General features: G+C 42.6%; 2 protein-coding genes across 4 annotated transcripts in view; one reads left to right on the top strand and one right to left on the bottom strand.

The window, feature by feature from the left end:
* Window positions 1-3,122: 3,122 nt before the first annotated feature.
* Window positions 3,123-14,857, bottom strand: LOC133118059 (receptor expression-enhancing protein 3-like). 3 transcript variants are annotated; one of them, XM_061227723.1, is made up of 9 exons: window positions 14,588-14,857; window positions 13,515-13,582; window positions 12,091-12,163; window positions 8,111-8,187; window positions 7,722-7,842; window positions 6,972-7,085; window positions 5,535-5,679; window positions 4,449-4,588; window positions 3,123-3,938 (listed from the first exon to the last, which is right to left on the bottom strand). In XM_061227723.1, exons 2-9 carry the CDS (start codon window positions 13,544-13,546, stop codon window positions 3,867-3,869), a joined length of 774 nt encoding a protein of 257 aa, XP_061083707.1. In that variant the 5' UTR covers window positions 13,547-13,582; window positions 14,588-14,857; the 3' UTR covers window positions 3,123-3,866. The 3 variants fall into 3 exon arrangements, with proteins under 3 accessions (XP_061083707.1, XP_061083706.1, XP_061083708.1); XM_061227722.1 differs by lacking the exon at window positions 14,588-14,857 and adding an exon at window positions 13,724-13,809; XM_061227724.1 differs by lacking the exon at window positions 13,515-13,582.
* LOC133118058 (probable JmjC domain-containing histone demethylation protein 2C) overlaps window positions 14,730-19,806 on the top strand; it is a 59,122-nt gene continuing 54,045 nt past the window's right edge. Inside the window, exon 1 of the mRNA XM_061227721.1 lies at window positions 14,730-15,300. Coding sequence (XP_061083705.1) covers window positions 15,145-15,300 — 156 coding nt within the window. The 5' untranslated portion in view covers window positions 14,730-15,144. The remainder of the gene's footprint in view (window positions 15,301-19,806) is intronic.

Genomic DNA, 19,806 nt, shown 5'->3' with positions numbered 1-19,806 from the left:
TTAAACCAGGGGTGCCCAATCATGTGCCACAGAGTACGTAGGTTCTCATTCTAGCCAATTACTACACTAGCTGATTTCACTAATTAGTTCCCTCGTCTCTGGTTGAAGGTGTGTTAATGAGTGAAGTCAGCTGGTGTAGTGATTAGTCGCAATGAAAACCTGCATACTCTTGGCCATCCATGGCACATTTTGGGGCACCCTGCTTTAAACCATAGGCCTACATCATTACTGACTCGGGCTACACCCGACACACCGATCAAATGGGAGCAAACCTATCTCAAAGCTTGTAGCAAAATGGTGCAGACCGTTGGGAGGAAACATTACAGTACATGTTATTTGGCTTTTATCCAAAGTGTAAAGTTAATTAGACATGAAGAAGTGTGGGGTCAAGGGCCCAACATTTGTGCGGATCTTATCGTGGGAAAACCGTAGGAAAGCATTTTCCGATTGAACATGCCCCTGCTCTCACAGCCGAGACCTAGCACTAGAAGCACCTTATACATTTCATCATAGATCAGTAAAGGACAGATAGGGGAGGGGTGTCAAACTCCAGTCCTGGAGGGCCGCAGTGCCTACAGGTGTTTGTGGTTCCCTTTCAATTAGCAGCCAATTAAGGCCTTGAGAACAAGGTGTGTGGACTCTTTAGCCAACGAAATAAATGTATCTCTCATGCTGGGGCGGCCTGTAGTGTAGTGGTTAAGGTAAATGACTGGGACACCCAAGGTCGGTGGTTCTAATCCTGATGTAGCCACAATAAGATCCGCACAGTCGTTAGGCCCTCGAGCAAGGCCCTTAACCCTGCATTGCTCCAGGGGAGGATTGTCTCTTGCTTAGTCTAATCAACTGATGCTCTGAATAAGAGTGTCTGCCAAAATGCCAGTAATGTAATGTAACGAAAGACACAAAAAACCAGCAGATACTGTGGCCCTCCAGGACTGGAGTTAAACCACCAGATGATGCAGGCCCTCCAGGACTGGAGTTTGACACCCGTGAGATAGGGTATCACTCCTCTGACAAAACGGGCAGGGGCTGAGGTCAATCGAACAGGCCAACACACAGAAAGAATACATATGACATTCCCTTATGTAGCTGTTAAACACTCACAAGCCATATCAAAACATTCCACCCCATTTCCCAGGGGAGATCGGCCCATTGCTGCTTGGCTGCCCTTCGCACCCAAAGCCTCCCCCCAGTCATACTGGAAGGCCTACATTTCTCCCACAGCAAGAGAGTGAGGCCCAACATGCCACATCAGCGATATTCACAGATAAATTCAGGTAAATTCTGTAATATTAAATGTGCTTATGACATGGATGTCCAGCATGAAATATCAGATATTCCATTATCACAGCCTATTAATATTAGTGTCCACCGTTTTGTCACAACATCAGTCCAGTGGCATTGATGCTATTTGGTGCAACCTGCAGGTTTTGTGTCAAACAGAAATGATCATAGATAACAATGAAATGCCCTATACAAACATTCACTATAAGGAAGAAACTTGAGTGCTTTTATTTTGCCTTGTTATATTGGAAAAATGGAAATCACAAAGTTTGAAGAGCCCAATGGACTGTGGACCCTGGGGTGAAACTCAGAAGTCAAAAGATGGAACCAAAAAGACATTTGGGAAAAGTTAGCATTTGTCCATTTAGAAAACAGATAAAATCCCTATTGAAAAAAAGGCTAAATGACAACCATAAGGAGGAGGATTGGAGGTGATCATGTGTGCGTTCTGTGCAACATGTTTAGCAATCCGAGTTAAACGTGGAATGTCCTGGAATTCTGCATCGCTAACAACACTATGCTAACATGTTTTCAAACAGGAATAACCACACATTCTGCATCGCTAGCAACACTATGCTAACATGGATTCAACCAGGAATGTCCTGGCATTCTGCATCGCTAGCAACACTATGCTAACATGGATTCAACCAGGAATGCCCAGGCATCCTGCATCGCTAATGAAACAATGTTAACATGGTTTCCACGAGGAAAGCCCAGGCATTCTGCATCACTAATGACACTTGCCAACATTGTTTAAGATACAAAGTCCCGGCTTGTCTTCCCTTCGACCCAGTATTTCCATTAATGTACCCTTGGCATGTTAGTTACGGCTCAATCTGGTCGATATTTAATCATCGTTTTATTTTGTTTGCACAACTAGATTTACAGTGCATCCGGAAAGTATTCACAGCGCTTCACTTTTCCAACATTTTGATATGTTACAGCCTTATTCCAAAATGGAATAAATTCATTTTTTTCCTCAAAATTCTACACACAACACCCCATAATGACAGCATGAAAGAAGTTTTTTTTTTATTTGCAAATTTATTAAAAATAAAAAACTAAGAAATCACATGTACATAAGTATTCACAGCCTTTTCCATGAAGCTCAAAATTGAGCTCAGGTGCATCCTGTTTCCACTGATCAACCTTGAGATGTTTCTACACTTAATTGGAATCCACCTGTGGTAAATTCAGTTGATTGGACATGATTTGGAAAGGCAGACACCTGTCTATATAATGTCCCACAGTTGACAGTGCATGTCGGAGCACAAACCAAGCATGAAGTCAAAGGAATTGTCTGTAGACCTCTGAGACAGGATTGTCTCGAGGCACAAATCTGGGGAAGGGTACAGAAAAATTTCTGCTGCTTTGAAGGTCCCAATGAGCTCCCAGTGGCCTCCATCATCCGTAAATGGAAGAAGTTCGGAACCACCAGGACTCTTTCTAGAGCTGGCCGCCCGTCTAAACTGAGCAATCAGGGGAATGGGCGAAACTGCCCAAAGATAGGTGTGCCAAGCTTGTGGCATCATATTCAAAAAGACTTGAGGCTGTAATTGCTGCCAAAGGTGCATCAACAAAGTATTGAGCAAAGGCTGTGAATACTTATGTACATGTGATTTCTTAGTTTTTTATTTTTAATAAATTTGCAAGAAATTCTAAAAAACTTCTTTCATGTTGTCATTATGGGGTGTTGTGTGTAGAATTTTGAGGAAAAAAATGAATTTATTCCATTTTGGAATAAGGCTGTAACATAACAAAATGTGGGAAAAGTGAAGCGCACTGTAGACTTACTGAGAGCATTACTGAATAACATAAAACACAATTCACTTCATGTGCACAGATTAAGCACATATCCAAATTTATTGGTGAATATTACTTTTACAAAGAATACAACACAAACAGATTCCACACATATTCGTAGTTTCCACTAAATAAGCCAAGCTTCTGTAAGACAGATGTGAACTTTGGTCTTTGGTCTTTCACTCAAGGTTATCATTCACAAAAATGAATAAATTCCACTAAGATGACAGTTGAATTGAAAATACAACATAGTCACATTAAAACCATACAATGTGCAAAAAACAAATGGAGAAAAAACCTGTCCTGCTGGTTTTGTAAATGTGGTCATTAAACCGCAAGACATTTTCTTGCAACAGAACCATATTATCCTATATATATAAAACAAATGAAATGACCTTATTGTATATTTACATCCTAGTGCTTCTTTTCCAAAAAGGAGTGAAGGACACTTTGGGTTACTCATTTTTGGAGTGTTTTCTCAAGTGTGTAAAAAATATTTTAGGCAATAGGCTAAAATTAGAGAAGATTATAAATCTTTTTTTTTAAACCATAAACATTTCTGTAGTGAAATGCACATATGTTATGCACTCATTAGCACATGATCTGAAGCGTTTCATGATTTTTTTTTAAAAGCACAGTGTTACTGGCATTTCATTCAACTTCCTCGTTCTGCTTTGAAACAAACAGGACCCAGAAACATCTCACCGACATCTTACAGACCATTCCATCTTAAAAATACTGCGCCCAAACCGGTGGTCCGGTCCCGAGTTCTGCAGAGTTCAGGGTTCATAGGTCATAGGGTTCAGTGCTGGTCGCCGCTTTGGCTTCAACTTCAGAGATCCATAGCGAGCCTGAAAGAAGTGGGATGAGCAACCTTCATTACTGTAATCCTGGCATTTTCAGCTTTATGTAATGCCATCAATAATTTTGGACGCTAACAACATGAAATGATTGATATAATATGATTTCTGTTTCAATTTACTCATGTTGAGCAAGCTAGCTAGAGCATAATTTAAGTGCTTTCTCTTTGAATTGCACAATGCTCCCAACGGTTGTATAAATGATCAATAAACTCACATGTCTGACACCAAAAGATGATCAACTCAAAGAAACAAGAGTAATGATTTAGTTGTGGTTCAAGTCTGGGTCATCACCCCTCATAAAAAAAATAAAATAAATAAAAACAAAAAAAATATATACATATATATCTGTATTTATAGAACACAACACTCATAGCGATGCAAATTCACAAAGCCACAGGCATCAGCGGTTGGGCTGATTTGAAGAGCCCGAGTGAGGCCTGTAAAGAGGCCGGTAAAGAGGCGGGCAGGAGGAGCGACGTGCACCCCTGTCTGACGCACCTCTTTGCGCACCCTAGAGCGTGTCTTCACACTCTGGGACCTCCTGACGCCCCGCTGAGAGACGGCCTCGTCTTCAGAGAAGGTCCCATCCGCGTCGTCACCAGCCCTGGACTCCACCTCCTGGTCATAAGCGTAGTACTCTGCACGGGGAGGGCACAGGTGATGACAGACAGCCCTTAGGGTTTCCTGGACAGAGTGAGAGCTCAACCGGCTACTTTGCTGGAGCTCAGTGTGTGTGTGTGTGTGTGTGTGTGTGTGTGTGTGAACAACATTAACTACTATTATTATTATTATTTTATGTAGAGCAACAGGAAAACTGATTTTAGTGTTTTACAATAACATAATAACATAGAAACATTACAATTAAGAGAGAGGCATGGTATGATAAAGACAAATGCATGTTAAATGTGTATAACAAGACAAATACTTTTCAGTATTAGACGTTATGTTTCTGTATTTCGTATTAACCATCTTGAATCTGGAGACAGTTTGTGCAGGCCTGATATGCTTGGGCATTGCTCAAACTCTCCTCACAGGATAAAAACATATCCCCAATGCCTTTTAATAACAACATTCAAAATAGGACAGAGAAATGTAAACAAATTGGCTGATTCTCGTACGTGCGCAAGCTTCCCAGTAGGGGGCGCTATATATCCCAGAAATGATCTAGTCTACTTTGTTTCCACATATGGTTTGCAGCATATATGTGACCCACTGTATCGTAATCATTTGGAAGTTGTGACGGCCAATTTCACACAAATCGATGTTTACGTAAAAAAAAATCTTCATTTTTGGATTTTTTAGGCCTTCGCCTTAATTTTGGAGAACAATATCTTGGCATTCATAATCTGCATGTCTCAATGCCAGTAAAAATATGTCTTTTAAGCTTTTAAAGGCAAGATGCAATGGGACAACTCCCTTGTTATCTGCAGTAGAGAGACTTTGATAATTGTTACAAAACTTACATTCTCCCCTTTCAAATGGTTTCTAAAACCTAAAATACGTTTTGGGGTCAATAAGACTGATTTCAACAGAGCAGGGCACACATACTTTGCTTCACCACACCAAGTCCAAACGGACGCTTACCAGAGCCGTCAAAGGAGGGATTCTGTGCCCTTCTCCCAGGATTGGAGAATGCTGGGTAAGGCTGGTCGGTCGTGTCATTGGCTGGAATCTGAGTGAGGTCATGCATGCTCAGGCTCTTCAGACGGTCAGAAATGGCACCTTGGCCCTGCGGACACACATTTCACACGTCCACTTTCTCAACGAAGAACCAGTGCAGCATACTTCCCACGATCCGCACAGCCATGTAGGTTTACATGCACTCATATACCATGCAAAACAATGTCTCACACTCACTAAAATACCTTAACTCCAAGTCTTTCTTATGTCATATAGAAATGTAAATGGATTTACATTTGCTCGAGTACCCATGGTCGACAGATGATTAAATGATCAAGACGGTCATAAAGGTGCATATTATGTGCGTCATATCCACGTGACATACTACTGAGAAGCTGGTATCACTGTCCTACAGCCCATTGTCCCATCCTTGCTGGAAATGCACGTTTTGAAGTGTCTGGGAGCAGTGATAAAAACAGAAGTGTTTTACAGCAGTATTGTTGTGACAAAGGACTCTGATCCCTTTCAGGCATAAATGACATTGTCTATACACAGTACTGGAAGTCTCTACTTCCCACTACCGTATATAAGCATGTATTTCACTCATGAAGAAGGTTGCAGAATGCTGGCGTTTTTGCCAAGTTTTTTTTCTGTTCTTGAACTAGAACAGAAAAAAATATGGACATGCATTTCAGAGAGTATGCATCACACACTACATCCACACACATTGTGACCAGACGGCTCTCAAGTTCTTTTCTCTGCCTAGACGACGATGAATGTGATGGTCTGAAGATAATGGGGGTGGTTATGAGATGAGAGAGAGAGGGGGGACCTCCATGCTGTGGCTTTACCTCAGCCGGAGTGGAGAGAGCAGGCCTAAGAAGCACCGGGCCCAGGGCACATATTTACAGTAACGAGAGAGAGAGGAGAGAGAGGAGAGAGAGAGCAACATCACAGTTAGCATGAGGAACAGAAAGAGTTGTAAGCAGAACAGAGTCATTAGAGCAGGGTTATGGAAGGTCTCATAGAGGCTGAAGGGGTCGGGACTTGAAAGCTCCTGGTTAGAGGCCATTTGGGGCCACAGAAACCAGTCTCCGGTGCTTCAAACGCTGCCTCGTTTTCACACGGCCTGAATTCTGAAAAGCTGTCAGGGAACCAATAGCTGAGTTGCATGCAGTCAGGAATATTCAGTCTTTACATGACACTGAACCAGACGCTGCTCTTGAGTTCACTGAAGGGAGAATTTTAGTGTGGTAACTGTAAATGATAAATAATTCAAATCAATTTGGTCCCCATAACATAGGTTATGTTAGGCAGATAGACACACACACACACACACACACACACACACACACACACACACACACACACACACACACACACAGCCACAGCCGTACTTGCCTTGACGGCTGCAGTGACTGCTGCAGTGGCAGCTATGCTCAGACCCTGCTTGCCGAAGTTCACCATGGTCTCATAGCTGTGCTTCTTGGCCTGAACGATGTAGTCATCAATTTCCTATTCATGAAAACAGGACAGAGAATTTCATTATGCACAAATACACCTCAAAGCATATGTACAGCATCCAAGTCCAGTTAGAGGACTGTTGTGATGTTAGGGCACCACTTCTGGTACAGGATCTCGATCAATCTAACTTTAATCATTAGTCACTGAATACATTGTGAACACTTCATAAATACAGGGTAACATCAGCCCGAGATGATGATAAAAGCTTCAGCTGTCTGTGGACAAGAAGCTACTAATCAATTATCCATGCTACAGTCACTAAAACAGAATCTATTTCAGATACTGAAATCAAATCCTGATGACATGGTGGTCAAATAATGTGTCAAAGACTAAAAAAATCTGGAATAAGAACTTTGTTAGCAGAGAGCAAAAATTGATTCATGAGATTGAAGACAAACATTTGAAACCCTCCCCCACACCCTGCCCCACGTCCTGCAGGACTGGCAGCAGAACCAGACCACCGGATTCAGAACCAGACCACCCTGCCCATCCACCCACTGCAACAGTGCTTTACCACTGCCCGGCAGTGCAGGCTAGATGCATTTTCAACACTGACGTTACATTTCTTTAGTCTGCTTATTCCTAGTCCGGAGGAGTAACTACAGCGGTAGTGAGGAAAAAACGCACCCGTTCTCTCGAAGACAGAAGAGGATGCAGGAACTTCTTGTAGATCAGACTGGCCCCTCGGGTGTATGGAGACAGCAGCCACACCACAAAGGCGATTTTCAGCTCGTAATACAGAGGAAACCTAGAGGGGAAGAAGCCCAGGGAGTAAGGACAGAATAACAACGTCATTCTCACACTTAACTGTGCCCTCTCATCAAGCAATGCATCTGAAAAACTACTCAGGAATCCCATCACTTAAAACATGACATGACGAAACAGAGAACACACTCGGTCTAGTAAACAAAATCCATTTTGGATGGATTAACATCAATCATCCAAACCGTTACTAAGGATCTGCATGAAGCCACAGGGTAATGGATTTTGTGCAATAATAGTAACAGAGCTCTTACCAGGATAGGGAGAGGTCTGTGATGGCCTCCACCACTGTGTAAAGAGCAAAGACAATCCAGTACATCATCCAACGCACCTGGAGGCAAAGAACACTTTCAGTACAGACTTCCCATCATGCATGAGGCAACGATGAGAAAATAACAGGGCCTTGTAATGGGCTATCCCACATAGCAGAGAACACATCATTTATTCATGCGAATAACTTTCCTCTTTAAACCACCAGCATAATTTCTGTCATCAGTTCTTACATTGAACTTTCTACACATATCCATTTTTCTCTGTCAGAAACATAATTTATGATTTTCAAAATTCTCTTCAGTATAGATTTAGATGTATATAATGCTGTTGGCTACAGTACTAATCCCATCATAGCATTTGTATTGAAAGAAGCAGGCTCAGACTTCAGTGGCATGTCATTAGATTTTTGTACTTGGATACTGATTCTCAAAAAGTCATTTAATAGACATAATTATGTCTTGTGACAGTTGCTGACAGGCACCTATTGGTGCAGTTCAATCAACATATGGAGTTGGACTTCTCCAAAACTCAACCTTCAGTCCGGTATTCCAGCATATCAACATTTATCAATGACCAAGCTTCACTTATACCTGCAAAACAAACATTTCAATGAGCATGATTGCATCTTCTGTTTATGTAGACATTTATCAGTATATAATATCGAATGGTAAACAACCGGTCTGTCCACTGCACTAATTCACAGGGTTAAGAAACCACACAGGTCCTCACAGAAAAGTCGCAGATGCAAAACTATACTTATAGTTTGCAGAAAAATAACTTCTGCCAGGACGGACCGTTTGTCCTCTGCGGAAAAAGTCCAATACTGTGCTAGTGGTCTGAATTATGACCCCATTTCCTCCTGGACTTCCTTCCATTTTAAGTACAGCCCGTTCACGACGCCTCCCTTACTTCAGGCACTCTGAGGCATTTGGGGAATTTTCGGCATCGCTGGGCAACGTTAAATAAGGTTATGTGTCTGTCCCTGGAATTCCAGCTGGATGGCCGTGTCACACACAATCAGTGACCTCCCCGTGAACTTCCACCGTCTGTGATTCCATTAGCAAACTATCTACTGAATCATCGGGAGGCCCTTCTGCATTAGCAAGCCATCTACGGAATCATAGCGGAGCCCTTCTGCATTAGCAAGCAATCTACTGAATCATAGCGAGGTCCTACTGCATTAGCAAGCCATCTGCTGAATCATAGCGAGGCCCTTCTGCATTAGCAAGCCATCTACTGCATCAGAGTGAGGCCCTTCTGCATTAGCAAGCAATCTACTGCATCATAGCTAGGTCCTACTGCATTAGCAAGCCATCTACTGCATCATAGCGAGGCCCTTCTGCATTAGCAAGCCATCTACTGAATCATAGCGAGGCCCTTCTGCATTAGCAAGCAATCTACTGCATCATAGCTAGGTCCTACTGCATTAGCACGCCATCTACTGCATCATAGCGAGGTCCTACTGCATTAGCAAGCCATCTACGGAATCATAGCGGAGCCCTTCTGCATTAGCAAGCCATCTACTGAATCATAGCGAGGCCCTTCTGCATTAGCAAGCCATCTACTGAATCATAGCGAGGTCCTACTGCATTAGCAAGCCATCTACTGAATCATAGCGAGGCGCTACTGCATTAGCAAGCCATCTACTGCATCATAGCGAGGCCCTACTGCATTAGCAAGCCATCTACTGCATCATAGTGAGGCCCTACTGCATTAGCAAGCCATCTACTGCATCATAGCGAGGCCCTTCTGCATTAGCAAGCAATCTACTGCATCATAGCTAGGTCCTACTGCATTAGCAAGCCATCTACTGCATCATAGCGAGGCCCTTCTGCATTAGCAAGCAATCTACTGAATCATAGCAAGGTCCTACTGCATTAGCAAGCCATCTACTGAATCATAGCGAGGCCCTACTGCATTAGCAAGCAATCTACTGCATCATAGCGAGGCCCTTCTGCATTAGCAAGCCATCAACTGAATCATAGCGAGGCCCTACTGCATTAGAAAGCCATCTACTGCATCATAGCGAGGCCCTACTGCATTAGAAAGCAATCTACTGCATCATAGCGAGGCCCTTCTGCATTAGCAAGCCATCAACTGAATCATAGCAAGGCCCTTCTGCATTAGCAAGCCATCTACTGAATCATAGCGAGGCCCTACTGCATTAGCAAGCCATCTACTGAATCATAGCAAGGCCCTTCTGCATTAGCAAGCCATCTACTGAATCATAGCGAGACCCTACTGCATTAGCAAGCCATCTACTGAATCATAGCGAGGCCCTTCTGCATTAGCAAGCAATCTACTGCATCATAGCGAGGCCCTTCTGCATTAGCAAGCCATCTACTGAATCATAGCGAGGCCCTACTGCATTAGCAAGCCATCTACTGAATCATAGCAAGGCCCTACTGCATTAGCAAGCCATCTACTGAATCATAGCGAGGCCCTACTGCATTAGCAAGCCATCTACTGAATCATAGCGAGGCCCTACTGCATTAGCAAGCCATCTACTGCATCATAGCGAGGCCCTTCTGCATTAGCAAGCCATCTACGGAATCATAGCGAGGCCCTACTGCATTAGCAAGCCATCTACTGAATCATAGCGAGGCCCTTCTGCATTAGCAAGCCATCTACGGAATCATAGTGAGGCCCTTCTGCATTAGCAAGCAATCTACTGCATCATAGCGAGGCCCTTCTGCATTAGCAAGCCATCTACTGAATCATAGCGAGGCCCTACTGCATTAGCAAGCCATCTACTGAATCATAGCGAGGCCCTACTGCATTAGCAAGCCATCTACTGAATCATAGCGAGGCCCTTCTGCATTAGCAAGCAATCTACTGCATCATAGCGGGGCCCTTCTGCTAACAAACTTCCAAACAGAATTCACGGTTTTTCATTTGGGCACCACCTTGTTCAGTGTTTCAAGCTCATAACCGCAGGCTGCAGTACAGCATAAAAACCAAATTTAACAGAACAGCCTTAACTGAAATGCCTTTAAGTACAGCCAAACGCACATACGTTCCTCGGGGCTGTCACTAAAATTGGGAAACTGAAGCGCAACAGTGCGATTCCCTGCAGAATGAGTCGCCCCCTCCCCCACATCAGGGTCAGGGGGTATTTCAGAAGGGACTCACCATAAGCTCCACCACCAGGGGCAGGGTAGGTATGCCCAGCAGGGCATTACCGCTGCAGAGTCAAATTAAATGGTGGGAAACCAAAAAAAAAAATTATAATTTCCATTTCATGGAAAACGTGCATCAGCATTACATCAGACTTTCGCTTGCTTATCCGCCACAGGATCTGCAGAGATCTGTTGAGCCCTGAGGGGGGGGTGAAGTTCAGGGAACAGACGCACCTCCCTGAGCAGCAGGGCCACAGGTCTAACCGCTACACACAACAGGATTCCCCAATCCGGAGACAAGCAACACCGCTTGCAAAGCAAGTCCATTTACAAAATGGCGTTCAGGTTCAGCACATGTAAAAAAAAAAGCTTTGCTGAAAGACCTCCAGCTGGATGAGACGCTGCTATAGCACCGTTCAGAGACTCCCAAAGCCAGGGCGCAAACAGCCGCGTGATCGCAACGACGCCGTTCCCAAGCAACAGCGCACCTTAGAGGAAAGGGCCAGAGGTGCTCACGTGCCCCAACCTGTGAGGTCTACAGACTACCGAACCAAAAAATAAAGAAAGGAAATAACAAAGGATGCTAATGAATCCCCAGCCAGGGCTTATGAGCAACACACCCCATGATTTCCAATCAAGCTTTAAAAGCATTTGACCGTCTTTATAGACTGACCTTAATACAGTTCAGATGCCATGAAACCACAGGTGTGATGTTAGTTATTAGAAGTGCACACATAATAATATCCACATATAATTTTCTCCTGTTAAAACAATTTTAGACAAAAGAAAAACCAATGCTCATGAATACACATTTGTTGCACATGCACTCTACTTGTACTTACATATTCTTTAATGTTCTTGGATTTGACCGCTTTGTAAGAGTAGTATGCAGGGTACAGCGTTCCAAAGAGAAGCCTGTGGAATTGAAAACAGACACCTTAATGTTGTGGACAGATGATGTCGCTACAAACAATGCAAACTTGTGATTAGAACACACAGACAGTGTGATGACAGTCGTCTGAGGTCATAGCTAGCAAAGGGCCTGTTGTATATCTGCAGCCCTCCGAATGCTGCAGTTGAAATCATCCAGTCTTCATCCAATGATTCAAGAAAGGACAAATATGCCTCAGTTACATTTATTCAGACTTAAACATAATTAGCTGTCAAAGCAATAGGCTACTAGTTGTATGTGTATCCATTGGCAAAACACTGTTTTGATGAAAATTATCTCTGCTTGGGGATTCCCGAGATAGAATCAACGGAAGCAGGTTAATCATTTTTTTTAAACTTTTTAAACAAAGGCTTGAAGAGTGAAAGTCACTTCCAGTTTCATGAACCACGTGGTTAATATGTCAAAACAGGAGTCATGTGTAAACCATAGTGATATGTCAAGTAATTAGATCTGATACACAACAATATATTTTATAGTAGCCTAACTCTGGGAGCTCAGACTGGTAACTTAGCTAACTTACTAAAATAGATATTTCAAACAGAAGCATTTTAAATTGATTAAACGAACATATATAGGTTAACAATCAAAGGTCCAGTAACTTAATAGAAAGAAAATAAATACTAAGTGATCCCGTCCTATGTACTTGGATGACTTATCAATTTATTAGTTGACTGATGAAAAATAACGCCCCATTACATTGGTGAACAGTTAGCACTTTAGCCAGCAACCTGGCTAGTGTTAGCAAATGTTCGGTGGGTAAATAATGAAAACGTATTGGAACAATTATGTAAGCTAGTGAGCGGTAGTTAGTTAAATTTTAGCTAGTACAATAATAACTTTTAATATAACTTAGGCAATTACCTTTCTTGAAAATATAATCGTTTTAATTTGAAGCATGTTTTACGTTACCTGATTAATTAACTTTGCTAGCTAACAAGCTAACGTTCAGTAGTCAAGTAACAAGTGCCATCATCTAGCTAGTCACCAACTTGCAGTTGTAACATCTTCAAAGTCGGAATTCGGCATCATGCACCACGCAATTCGATCGAAAATCTCTTAATATTATTATCCATTGTAGCCAGCATCGTTGCTAACGTAGACTAACGTGGGACTAGACAGAATTCAGGCAATAACGGTCTTTTCAACTAAGCTGAATAGTTAGCTAGCAATCAAAATAAATGTTAAACAGCACTGTCCACATCTAAACCACAAACGTTAGTCGAAACATTTGCACAATATGGTGTACAGGTACATAAAAGCAACGTTAGGTAGCTAACAAAAGAAATAAGTTAGCGATTATTTGTTTCGACTTACACGACTGCTCTCGAAATGATCCACGACACCATTTTCCGTACAACAGGGCTAACGTTTTTTGGTCAGGTCTGAAAGTGAAGTTTTGAAAGTTAGTCTAGGTTTTTTAAAGTAAAGCTATAACTGGCACAGCTTAGCAAGGTAGCTAAATAGCCAGAGAATAACTAACAACCCGATCAATAATTCACTGTAGCTAAATCACGCATCCTCACACTATTCAAGCTAACGAAGACCAGCCTGAGCCTCGGTGATCAGCCACCTCTGCACAACTCAACGGCCTGTAACTCCTAGCGTGACGACACAACAAATTCCTGCCCCTGATTGGTTAATTTAACTATTATTTACTTCCACGATTGGTTACATAAAGTGTATCTAATTTGTATTTCACTTTGAAGTTGGTCCACAGGTGGGCAAAGTGTAATAACGTTACCGTTACACACTTACTTAGCGAGGGATAAATTATTTATATAAATTTTATTTGACATGAATTATTTTTTATTCTCTTACCAGCAAGAGGCCTCATAGTCATAAAATGTACTTGAATGCAATGTAACTGAATTTAATAATGGAATGATTAATTGACAATCGATTAATTTAATTTTGCACCAGATTAACTGAACTGCCTTGTTTGAGGCCGATGGCTTTAGATTTCTAAAGTAATTTTCTGAATTGTCTTTGAGTTCTGCTGAGGTAATAGGGATATACAATTATGCAGATTAAATAACAAAACATTGGCCTTCATCCTCTATGATGCCAGAGAGACTGTTTTCCCCCAGTCTACACCACTGATTTTTACTAGAAAACACACGTCATAATATATTTTTTATTTATCAATTTATTTATTGCTGTAATAGATGGGTGGCACTTAACGTTGATTATGACTCCTGATTTCATAACTGCAGGGTTTAAAAAGGACTTATGAGACAATCTTTGTACCCTAACGGTGTTTTTTTGAAAGCAAAGTTTAACTTTTTCTAATGGTATGGTCACTCCAGGAAAAGTAATAAAATCTCATGGTGAAAAACTGCAAATTCAGGGGTTTTCACTGCTGTTAAAATCAGTATAGGTTCACTTACCCTGATGACAACATGAAGGTTAAGATAAACACTTGCTCACACAGGTGCCAGTGATGACGTCAGTGTAGGGCTACCTCTACGTCTACAATTAAAAGCTTACTATGAAGTTAAGTGCCATAAATTCGACTTTACAAATGCACAATTCAACGACTGCTATCTGGCTGTAGCATCAATTTATATCCACATACGGAATACAGGGTTACGTACAAGCTAGCTGACTCTGATGGTTTTGGAAACGGAATACCCCTCAAGGATAAAGTGAATTTGTCTGGCGTAGGAAAAGGTTCACTGCGGTTTTTATCAGGGCGACGTGCAGTGGGGGCGGAGTGATATCACTGTACGCAAGCTAATGACTGGCTTTACTGAATCATACCGCTCAGGGTAGTCTGCTGGCTGCAGGCGAGTAGACGTTTAAATCCCCCGGGTTACATTAGACAGCCAAAGACTCGGAAACTATTCGAAGGGCTTTTGATTATTTTTGTTAGTATTAAAGGTTTCTTTTATAGAAAATGTCTATACAGTAGGGTGTTGCTTTCGAAGTATTGCGAAGGTTTTCCATGGCGGTGGAAGAGCGCCCGGAGCTGGTTGGAAAGCGGTTCCTGTGCGTGAGCGGACTGGATCTGGTGGAGCTCGCGGAGATCGCGCGCTGGAGATGGCGAGCGGGGGTAATCCGTGCAGTTACACACCGCGACAGTGACAACCCGGAGCTCATGGTGTGTATTGAAATATTAATTTACACATTTATCGGCTGGTCTGTTCTATTGCCCGGCTACGAATTGTTGTAATTTGCTTCCTATCTGACTGGTAATATAGTTTACCTAAACTGTGTTTTTGGCTTTATTACGTCTGTTGGTTAGATTGTTATGAGAGAGACTGGGAGAGAACTGACTACTTCTACAATCTCTGTGACTAATGTACGGCTACAGTAAAAGTGTCTGAATGGTACAGAACGACTCGTAAAACATGTACATGCTACAGTAGGCTACTAGTTGTTTTTCTTCATAGTTAATCGTCTCATCTTTAGCTTCAAGCCAGTTCAGCTAGCATTCCTTCCACATAAGACACGCTATTTAAGTAAATATAGCTACGCAAGTTATTTGCTGGTAGGAGTATCCTAAATGAGATTGAGTTCGCTAACTGCATAGACCCGAGCATAGACCCGAGCACTACAACACATTGCATTCTTTAAAAAATGGTGCAACAGGTGCACAGTTGGCATACGTTGTGGACATTTATATGTAGATAAGATTGTTATAATACTTTCTGTAACCCTCTGTACATAAGCAGCCTCTTAACAATCGCGCTTTTCAATCATTGTGATTCATGTACCATGTAGACACACTGCTCATTTTGTTTCGGTGTCCCAACGTTATGTTAATACATATATAACGTTAGGTTTTTCATTTGTGTTGCTGAATTAATTTGGCATCCATACGAGGCTAGTAGAATATTGCTCATTACTAATGGAATAAGTTCGCTGAATTCTGTTGCTTCAGTCAGAAACTAATTTTGATGGTAATGATGCAGTCCATTCATTTGGACATGTTGATGAATTGCTGAGGCTGGTCACATCTTGCCACTTTTTGTTTTTAATTATACCAGACATATTGGTTGCACAACGAGAATAGGAGGTAGTAGGATGATAAGAGTGTTATTATTTAGCATATACTCTGTATGTGTGCCAGCCTTACCTTTCTATTTGCTGTGAATAATTAGACAAATCTCACGATTACTTTACAATGTGTAGCTAATTATTCACTGACACATTGTGTGAACGAGAATGCTTTGTCAGTTGTCTTGTACGCATATTCTAACAGGGATCCAGATTTTTACATGATTTGAAAAGCCTGCTACCTTGACTGGAATGTGAGGGGACTGACTGTCTGAATTATTTCAGAGCCTGCTACTTATCAGCACGGCTAAAGGGTTCCAAACATTATGATTTTCATCTTACATAAGCTGCCATATAAAACGGTAATCACTTCCAGGTGTTAATGACTCATAGTAGTGACTCTTAATGATCATGCCCCCGTGAAAGATTATGTCCCTGTTTAATGAGATATCTAATGAGATTAGAATTGCTAGCTGATACAAGCTAAACACTATTTATCCATTGGCAGCTAACTGCATTCCATTATTACAGACTGTATGGAGGCAATATTTTTACATTTTAATATGCTAGTGTCTCATCAGATAATTTATGCTTCAATCAGTCAGGGTTGACGTGGAGCCTGATTGGCCAGTTTGTAGTCATGCCCTACACTTTGCCCTGCCTGTTTTAATTGGTCAGCTTTGTTGATTTTGACATTTTGTTTTGGAAATAGCTTTCGAATTTTACCTTTGCCAAGTTGAAATACAGTTTTAAACCTGCAGCTACCAATTATATCAATACATAGCGGGAGAACTCCCTTCACCTAATAACTGCAGACAGTTCCCATGGGCTGTGATGACTTGTTTTGATTATGTGACTTAAAGCGTAAAAGTTGAGCCCGAATGCATAACAATACAAATGGGAGGGCCTGTTTTAAACCGCCAATCTGTCACATTTCACCCAGTGGGAGGAAGAAGCGAATCAGGAGAGAGATTTTTAAAAGCCAGCCAGCTGAACATGCTGATGATGGTGCAGAGCCATGCCAAACCGTGCTTCCCAGACTGCTCAGCACAGCTGCCTTATCACCAGCAACCCCAGGGAACCCAACACACAATCATTTGTTTACTCTACAAGCGTGTGTGCGTTTTCAAAGTAATTTTCTGAGTCAGCAAACGTTTGCTATCAGGCTGTAAATGCTATTATTCATCGTTTCTGGAGCTGGAACTGAAATGAGAAACAAACCATAGGCCCTATATCCCCAGGCCTAATCTCTTTTTACAGATTCGGCAGTGTTTTTGGTCAATTTGACCTTAATTACAGCCACGTGTGCACTGCTTGCTGTGCTTTATGTTATATTTTAGTGCATAGACAAGGATAAATAAGTGCGCTCCTTCCCAGAAATCCACTCTGTGTGCTTTCATGGTGACATTGAAGTCGGGGCATTTCAGCACTGCCGTTGACGTGGGGATGCTGCAGTTTTTTCACCTCACTTTAAGGATTCGAGGACGCACATTCTGCAGCAAACATGGAGACTCACGTTGTTTGTTTATGAAGAAGCCTGAAACTACAACTGCAAAAGAAAAGTAGAAAACTAACTTCAATGAGCGCATTCCATCATTCTTGGGCGAAGTCTTGTTCTCGGTAGAAAATTCAGTTGTTCATTGCTAGTAGTGTGTCATGTTGGAGGAACAAGAACTGGTTGTTGAGCAACAAGAAGGAATTCAACATGCATTTCGTATTATTTTGTGATGTGATGTCTTGAAGTTTTATCTTTCTGAGGGACAATAAGAGTGTAGCAAGACTATTCTTCAAGATTTAGGGCAAAAGTCATTTCTGATGTGAAACGGTCTTAACTTTGTTTTGAATTTCTGGTGGTTGTGGGAGAGTTTTTTTTGTAGCTCCATTGATTGGTTCCATACAGTGGAAACTTGACCTTAAGCAGATGTTTGAGGCTCTGCCAGACTGTGGTGTGAGCTGTAGGCCAGACACATTTTTCCTTGTTATATTGAACATTTTCATTTCTTTAGCAAGCCGGGGGAAAAAAACGAACTGATTCGATGCATTCAAACAAATTTCATGACAGAATCCAGAGGACCGAAATCCCATTGAGTTGAACGTGGAGTGGACACCATGCATTTCGCAGCCGTGATGTTCTGAAACTGGCGTTGCCCACTTGTATCGGTACCTCGAGTGGCAAATCCTGCCGCAGTCGACCAGGCTGCAGACAGGCTGCGTGTTGGTCTTATGTCTGCACAGTGCAGACGGGATTGAGCTGCGTGTCGGAGAGAGTGTAATCGGCCTTGACAGCAGCGCTGGCAGCAGAGCCTGTCCTCATGTCCTGCTGCAGCTCTGAGCTGCGTCTCCCAGGACGGCGCTAATGGTTCAGGAGGAGGGGGGTATGAGAGCAGGTCTGGGAGGGCTGGATCTTTCAGGGGGGGGTGCATCGCATGGCCGTTCTGTGCCTGCTTCACGCTGAACACTGCCTGTCAGCCAACCATCTGTCTTCAGCTCTGAGAGGCCTGGCAGTCTGAAAGCTGAGCGGAGCTCCTTTGGGCTTCACAGTACTCTGACGCTGTGTGCATGAAGGGGCAGCAGGCCGCTCTTCCAACAGCTTCTCCTCTCCTGGGGACAATGTGTGGGGACAATGTGCTCACCTGGACATGGACTTACACCTGGAACCTGCGCACAGATGTTTCTGAGGCTCCTTCTTTCATTAACAGTCAAATGCTCAGGTATTGACTTTTAAAGGCATGCTTTTGTAATGCGCCTTACATTGGCCCAGCAGGATAGCAGACTGCATGTGGATAGGGGAATATATAATTCAGCTGATCTTGCCACATCTATATAACCTTGACAGGCCCTTCTGGGTGTGAGCTGTCAGGTAAATGGGGAAAAGGGTGAGCGTATACCCCTGTCTTCAGCCTATCGGGACGGCTTCCCTCAGTCCCAGCCCCTTCCTGTTCCACCCCGACTCTCCACCGACTCTCCACCGACCCCAGTGTGTTAACATTACATTACATTATTGGCATTTGGCAGACGCTCTTATCCAGAGCGACGTACAGTTGATTAGACTAAGCAGGAGACAATCCTCCCCTGGAGCAATGCAGGGTTAAGGGCCTTGCTCAAGGGCCCAACGGCTGTGCGGATCTGAAAATCAGAAAAAACAAAAAGAAAAGACATCTCTGGCTTTGACTCTGTTTCGCTCCCTCCCACCCCCTCTTTTTCGTGAAAGGAACAGAGATCAGAAAACTACTACGGTCGAAAGGGTCGGTTTGTAAAAACCATGGTATGTCTCCCACTTAAGATCATGAGTCAATGTATATGAATATGAATATTTCAGCCTCCCACAAATGAGTAAGTGCCTTGCATAATAACCTCAGCATAAGCATGAAATGTAAAAACATGTCTCACATTCAAAATTGGGTATTAAAATGGATCACATCTCAAGACAGGATAGAGTCCATCCATCTGTTTTCTGAACCGACTACTCCTTGTCAGGGTCGCACTGGGGCCGTAGACTATCCCTGCATACATTGGGGAAAAAGGCGGGAATACTCCCTGGACAGGTCAACAATCCATTGCAGGGCCCACACATCATTCACAAATTCGTACCTCTGGGAAATGCATA

This window comes from Conger conger, chromosome 18 (assembly GCF_963514075.1).
Source record: "Conger conger chromosome 18, fConCon1.1, whole genome shotgun sequence".
NCBI classification, from domain to species: Eukaryota; Metazoa; Chordata; class Actinopteri; order Anguilliformes; family Congridae; genus Conger; species Conger conger.
Note: the sequence above shows the minus strand (reverse complement) of the source record. Positions and strands in the feature narration are given on the sequence as shown.

What these genes read in the sequence shown, in the direction of transcription:
- LOC133118059 (XM_061227723.1), bottom strand. Translation starts at nt 13,546, where the DNA reads ATGGTGTCGTGGATCATTTCGAGAGCAGTCGT. An exon ending in TTCTGTCTTCGAGAGAACGG is followed by an intron (nt 7,086 to 7,721) that starts GTGCGTTTTTTC and finishes TTTCATGAATAG; the next exon opens with GAAATTGATGACTACATCGT. An exon ending in GCTCTAGGGTGCGCAAAGAG is followed by an intron (nt 3,939 to 4,448) that starts GTGCGTCAGACA and finishes CACTTCTTTCAG; the next exon opens with GCTCGCTATGGATCTCTGAA.